Raw genomic sequence first — 7,247 nt, 5'->3', positions numbered from 1 at the left:
CTCAAGCCTAGCGAATCCCTCTCGATCTCCTTATCATCATGTTAACATCCCAAGGTATATGCTATCCACGAACAGTCGCCATGGTTAATCTGGGGGGGGGGGAATCTTACACAATCAGTGCGCAAGCAAAAGAATCATTACGCCTACTAGTTAAGGGATAGAGAGTGATGCACAAAGTGAGAGAGTGGGGTGTGAAGCCAAAGTAAAAGCCGCATCCCCTCCATGATGCAATTAAGTAAGTGTTACATTGCCAGAGTAAAAGAGTCACGTCCCCAAATGGGGGAGGTTCATGCACGGGTTATACCAGGGGGGATGTGCCCCTTGAAGGGGTGCATCCCATGTAGAGTAGTAAAAAAATGGTGATGCCTGATGCCTTGGAAAGGCATGGGAACATTCTACTGAGAGTGAGCATTATAAGCTTGAAGAAGGACAGTTTTCTTAGGAAAAAACCTTCGATTTAATTTATCTGAATCTGTACCAGTACCTAAGAGAGAGAGAGAGAGAGAGAGAGAGAGAGAGAGAGAGAGAGAGTGTGTGTGTGTGTGTGTGTGTGAGTGTGTGTGTGTGCCCGCGCACATGTACATATATACGTACATTCGTGTGTGTATATATAAGTGGTGGCCATTAGGTAGGCCTGCTACATCTCAATTATGGGCAAGCCACTTGATGGTGTACCTCTTGATGGGGTTCGATACTAGTGTGTTATTAGTAGTGAAGCTTTCCAAACTCTCTTTTCGACCAATCACACGCCAATTTAGTCATGCCAATGATGACATAGCACACAGCATGCTAGTGGCAGCCATGGTTTACATGGTGCTCATTTCGACTCCAGTTATAAATGCGGTGATAGATGTTCATCTGAAGGAGCACGTCATCAGCCAATGATTCTAAACAGTGCTGATTTTTGAAGGGTGACCCCAAACTTTTATTTGAATGTAACTTCTATTATGCCATTTTTTGACCTATATGTAGAGTTAAGGAATTTTAATTTTTTTACTTAAAAGGCTATTTTTTGGGTGCCCTTATTTGAAGGGTAAAATACCTCAAGGGCACTAAAGGCTTCAAAAATGAGCCCAATTTCTAAAAAACCACCTTATGAAGGCTGTGCGCAGTATTTAGTTTCGTGAATGCATTGTAACGAGCCTGCAGTATGTGTCTTGTGTGCCTTGCGAGGAGGTTGTGGACCCACTACTTCAGCCCTAAGGTGGTGCTGCAACAAGGATTGGATCAGTGTAGGGCGATTAGAGGTGTGTAAGTGGATTGGGGGGAGACAGACACTTGTAGAGTCGAGGAGGGTGAAAAGAAAGTTTGCATTAAAAGCTTCCTCCCCTTTTCAAGACAGAGCTTCGTAGTAACCTTTGTTTGGAGCTAGTTCTTTACTATTGTCCTAAGCTTTATCAATCAAAAGCAACAATTGCAAGCGAAACAAAAGCAATCTCAAAAGAAGGAATCGCATATATTGATAAGTGAAAGCAAGAATGCTTACCTGAACTCACCACTAGCCTCTACATCCACAAACCAGTAAACTAGGTAATTAACTTCAAACAGGACTAAGGTGTAAGCTAATATTCAATGAGATTCAAGAACTTCACTTTTACCTTGACCACAATCCATTGCAGATGGTTCCATGGATGTTTTAGAGTACACTATCTTTTTGCAACTCACCCTCTCACTGAAGTCACTTGGATATCTCTAAAGAAGAAATGGACAGTTTTAGAATAAAGTTAGAGCTATTTGCATTTCATTCCATATATGATATTATAAGTTTCATTTTAAGTAATCTTTTTTTTTAATTTGAAGAAATGCCCAAGACTAAGGTTGATGTGCATTAGCAAAGGATAAAAACAATTAAACATTTGAGAAAAAATGCTATAAACAACGTTTCATGAAATATAAAATCTAGCTAATTGTTTATATAAAAGTAATCACAATATGTATTTAACTATTGAAAAATAGAATATTTTGTAAAAACCAAAAAAAACATTCTGGCTCTAAACACATTAGGTGCTCTAGAAATGAACCATTAACAAAGACATTTTGACCTTTGAGGTAGTGCCCACTCTTGGGAATTGTTAAAACAAAGCTGGAGGCTTTTCAACTAACGTAATTGTGCAGGACAAGAATGGATTAGAGCGGCAATGCTCTCATCTGTTAAGAAGCTATATCTTCAACACCAACCAGTTCAATGTTTTATTCAATGTCTACAGTTTTTAGAAACCCCATTCATAAAGAGGCAAAGTTTTAAAGCGCACCCTCAGTTATAAGGATCTAAAGCTTCGTCTAAGGAGCTAATCCAATCTAACTCTGGGGCAGAAACGACATTTTCAGATGCACCACAGTAGCAGACATTTGCTGGGGCTGGAACTTCCAAGATCACGTCTGAACTCTGCTGATTGATGTTGGTGGGCTGCGCTGAACAGGTGAAGTGTTGGGCTAACTCTCCTCCAGGTAAAAAAAGATCCTTCAAGACCTGAGATTCGAACCAAAACGGGACCATGTTCCCTTCTGAACTGACTCTCATCCTTGCAGCTTCACTAGTAGACACGCCTGGATGGATAATTGAAACTGAAATATTGATTCCCAATAGACGTCTTGTGACTGGGCTGAATACTGGCCCTCCAGAGTCACCAGCAACGCTTCCACCCGACATAGCTATTGTCATACTATGAGAGAGACCAGTGGAAAATGTTCCAGGCGTCATACGCCAGATCATGTGCCAAAAGCCTGTGTTGTCCACCAAAGTGCAAGACGAACACCCAAACATGGCATAAGGCTTGCCCACAGATGTACAAGCTGGATCGAAATCAATTTCAGCAGTCCTTCGATGAAAGATTACGCTCAATACCTTGAACACAATGACATCATGGCGGTTATCATCTGCAAGAATCTGCAGATCAATGGCCTTCAAAAAAACAATAAGTTAGCAAAGAAAAGTTGGAAATTCTTACGGATATTATAAACCTACATAAAATAGGCACACACTACAAACCTCTTCAGGAGCTTGCAAAAGAGCAGTAAGTTGTTGACCCACCGACACCCCCCCAAAACAATGTCGTCCAGATACTACAAGAGGGGATCCGGATCCCTGCACAAGAACACCCGGCACAGGATAGCAACCTGGATTTGGGTGTTGAATGGAAACCAAGGTGTTCTGGACTGCATCGACCATTGGAGTCATGTCCATCCTATAATTTAAACACATACAACGCTGCCATTCCATTAACAAGATGTGCAAACACTACTCAGAGATTACCAATAACTTTGAAAACCATAACTCAAATAAAACTACGTGTAAGAGACAAAACAACGAGATAACATATCCTTTTGATTGCATCATCACACATGTTGTGTGACAAACCATGCAAATTTTTTTCCTGTGACATTTTGTGACAAACAATGCCAAGCTATGTGTAAGAGACAAAACAACAATCAAATAACAAATTTTTCTTTGCATCATCAGACATACACGTACAAACGTGTGTCTATGTCACAAGCAAAAGCCATTCTTAATTGACCCCAAGAACATGTAAGGAATGCAAAGGAATTCTGTGTTATACAGAACACATCTATGCATTGACAAAGCATTTGCACATATATAAATTAAAGTTTTGAACAACTATATGATATTCTGTGTACACACCAACCATGCATGTGTGCGTGCGTCACACCTATACACACAGACAATATGTGTATGTGTACGTCATCAAGTAATCACCATGAATCCATAGTTCTCATATAGCTGATCCAAACATATAGCTCCTATAAATGTTATGCAGGCTTCTTCTTTGAGAGGACCTTATTAAGACACAAAACGTCGACCATCCATATCTTCAATGAAACTGAAAAACATCAGACATGAAAATTTTCGAGACTAGAAACAAAGCAATCATAAAATGATCCAAACTGCAAACAAATCAAAAAAAATGATAAAGAAATCACAACCACAAAACACAAAAAAGAGAAAAAAGAACCCTAAGGAGAAAACAATCAGAGAAGGAAAAATCTCTCTCTCTCTCTCTCTCTCTCTCTCTCTCTCTCTATTGTTTCGTAAAGCAGCCAGCTTGCAAAAAACATGTGCAAGCAGGGTTTAATAAAGCAGCCAGCTTGCAAAAAACATGTACATGCAGGGTTTAATATAAAGGGATGATGAATATTCTGCAAGAACAAATAGTTGTCCTGATGACAAAAGAGTCACATCATTTCTGTTTTGCAAAAATAGATTCCGCTGTCAATGAAAGAATGTCAGAGCCAAAAGCCTAATGATTTCCACAAAACAAAATGTGTTGTACTTATATTCAGATGATAACCGGACAAAGGGATTGCTGTATCAGTTTAAGTAAAGCAACTGGTTATTTGATCTAAAATGACAATTTTTTTCTGAACAAAGATGCCTTACTGCACTCTAATCTCTAATCACATCACTGCACTCACATCTACAAAATTTTCAGCCCGAAAGTTGTAACCATTAACTGATACAACTCTCAGAGGAGGTCAAACATCACATCCGGTCATCTACCTTTCATAGTGCTCTCAATTTTCAATCCAGCTGCTAACAGAATTTCAGCCAAGGTTTTCAACAAACTGGAAATTAAAGATACTTTGCTACAGAATCTGTTAAAAATGTAGTTGGAAAAATAAATCTCTCTCTCTCTCTCTCTCTCTCTCTCTCTCTCTCTCTCTCTCTCTCTCTCTCTCTCTCTCTCTCTCTCTCTCTCTCTCTCTCTCTCTCTCTCTCTGAGTGTCTGTGTGTGTGTGTGTGTGTGTGTGTGTGTGTGTGTGTGTGTGTGTGTGTGTGGAAGTCTGTTTGCCTGTGTGTGTGTGTGGAGGAAAAAACACTTACTCTTTAGTTGCACAGAGACGATCCAATGGAAGTCTTGGCTCTCACTTAAGAAGTAGAAAGCCATCCTCGTCACCTTGTCAAAGTATGTTGCAAGCCAGAGCTCCAAATCTGGCTTTTATGCTCATGGTTGCAAAATTCAATCATACTGGACATGAGTGACTGCAGCGCAAGCAAACATGACAGAGGGCTTTGCCTTGCCTGAGAAGCAAAAGGTGAAAAGAAGAAACCCTAGTTGTGGAAGCCTGAGTGCGAGGCCAACAAGATGCACACACAAACACACAACCAGAAACTAGAAAGAAGAAACCATGAGCACACACAATTGAGAAGGAAAACCCAGAGAGAAGAAGCCATGCGTAAAAACCTAACCATACAAATACTCACTCTCTCTCTCTCTCTCTCTCTCTCTCTCTCCAGAGAAGGAAAACCCTGATGAGAACAAAACCTGCAGATCGTTCCAAACTAGAGAGACGAAGCACAACACACTTGAGAAGGAAAACCATTACCTAACCAGACACACACACACAATACACAGACTTGAGAAGAAAAACCCTAATGAGAACGAACCATACCTGCGTGGAGAAGCTACGGCAAGAGAAGACCAGCACGCAGATGCGAAGAGAGGCTCAACAGGCTTTCTACTGGGCGCGAAGTTTTCCACTTCATCTACTGACAGCTTCGTTATTATATTCAATGGAGCTTTTTTGAAAAGCCTACATTCGAACACGGGACGTATTAGTCCCTAGGTCTATGCAAGTAATACATTCTATATGCCATTCTCCCACATCCAAGTGGACACGCTTTAGGGGTTGTGCCTGGCCTATATCTCACAAGGGCATGGGAGGAGATGGGATCTACGGTGGGATGATTGAGGACCGTAGATCCTGTGCTTCTGTGGACAATGTAAACTCGGGTACCTGAGTTTACTTCGCCCTCCCCCCCCCGGGATTGAACCCACAACCTAGGGTTTGAGGGCCATGTGGCCTATCCATCACGCTCGCGCACGTCACCTGTGGAATGTACACGTTTCTATGGAGTTTTGACATGCAAAAGTATCGGGGCGAGCAAAAGTAAACTCGGGTATTTTTCTGAGTTTACAAAAATACCCGAGTTTACTTTTGCAACAAGATCTACGGCACGCGCCTAATGTCGGGGCCCAAAAGTGATGGGAGCCTTTGATCCCATCTCCCATGCCCGTGTTAGATATAGTTGAGGGGGGTTGTGCATCAGTTTCTCTAGCTACTTCATATTGGTATGTTCCCTTGAGAGGTGGCTCAGGCGTTGGATGTTGCTTCTACTTTTGTTGCTCTCTATTTTGCCGCTTCAGTACCTCATTTGGTTGACGCTCTTTTTTTAATTGCGTTTGGAGTTCTTTGATTGTGGCAGGGCACTTGTCCAAGGCTGGTATTCTCTGGTTTGTTGTTGGAGCTTCTAGAAATTGGACTTCTAGATACCTCTGTCTTCCTCCAGCTCATCCAATCTCTTTACGCTTAGTGCTCTCTTAGATTCCGAAGGGGTAGCTTTCAATTGCTACTGATTGATGAGGTAATCTTGAGTTACACTTGTAAGTGCTCATCATTTTGCTTAACCCTCCTTGCCATCTTTTGATTCTCACTTTCTAGATCAATATTTGAAAGGCAAAGAACTTCCATCAGACCCAACGAAGCATTAAGAGCTTTTTGTACCAAGGCACAATGATCCCAAAGCTTATGGTTTGGCAGCCTTGGCAACTCTACATGTGGATAAAGTTCAATGTAAGGGTCGGTATCTTTGCCTACTATGCCAGTTGGGGCAATATTTGGGAGATCAATCAATGGGTTGGCGATAAAAATAGATTGGACTTTTCTCGTCATTGTTGTGTTCATAACGTTGGAAGCATGTTGTCCTTCTTGATTTGCTTGGCCTTCCTTCTGATTTTCTTGCCTTTATCCTTTTGCAGGTCTTTATCCCCTTTTGGAGATGTGGAGGGTTTAGAGGATTGTCCAGACTTGTCTTGTGTATTGTCCTTCTTTGGCGGTCCCTTCTTGCAGGAAACTACATAATCACATTTGATAATATGTTTGAGATGATGTCTAGGAGATCATGAAGTCCATATCAGATATTCTGGGAAAACTCTCACATTATGGGAATATCAAAATCAAAAGGTTTCGTGTAATTGGGGAATTTCCCACTATAATGGTGGCGTTGATAATCACCAATTGTAAGGTTGTGGTATTAGTGTCTCTATATAAACATAATTTAGAGATGCAAGTGTTGACAACCCTGTCTAAAGGTGGTGTTGATGAACATCATTAAGAATAAAGTAGTCTTGGTGTCTTCGCAATGACCTACACCAATTGAGTTGAGCGTTTCATAAAATTCATGGAGCACCACTTTCACACAAGAAAATACTTTGTTATGACAAGATAAG

The 7,247-nt window shown here is 41.0% G+C and overlaps 1 protein-coding gene across 1 annotated transcript; it reads right to left on the bottom strand.

The window, feature by feature from the left end:
* Nucleotides 1-2,005: 2,005 nt before the first annotated feature.
* LOC147440137 (uncharacterized) lies at nt 2,006-6,702 on the bottom strand. The gene is made up of 4 exons (XM_086483893.1): nt 6,398-6,702; nt 5,410-5,550; nt 2,990-3,185; nt 2,006-2,902 (listed from the first exon to the last, which is right to left on the bottom strand). Exons 1-4 carry the CDS (start codon nt 6,700-6,702, stop codon nt 2,255-2,257), a joined length of 1,290 nt encoding a protein of 429 aa, XP_086340019.1. The 3' UTR covers nt 2,006-2,254.
* Between the last annotated feature and the right edge of the window lie 545 nt (nt 6,703-7,247).

The sequence above is a fragment of the Adiantum capillus-veneris genome, chromosome 16 (genome assembly GCF_014529385.1).
Source record: "Adiantum capillus-veneris isolate H3 chromosome 16, ASM1452938v2, whole genome shotgun sequence".
NCBI classification, from domain to species: domain Eukaryota; kingdom Viridiplantae; phylum Streptophyta; class Polypodiopsida; order Polypodiales; family Pteridaceae; genus Adiantum; species Adiantum capillus-veneris.
The sequence above is the reverse complement of the archived record's forward strand: the minus strand, read 5'-3'. Positions and strand labels throughout refer to the sequence as shown.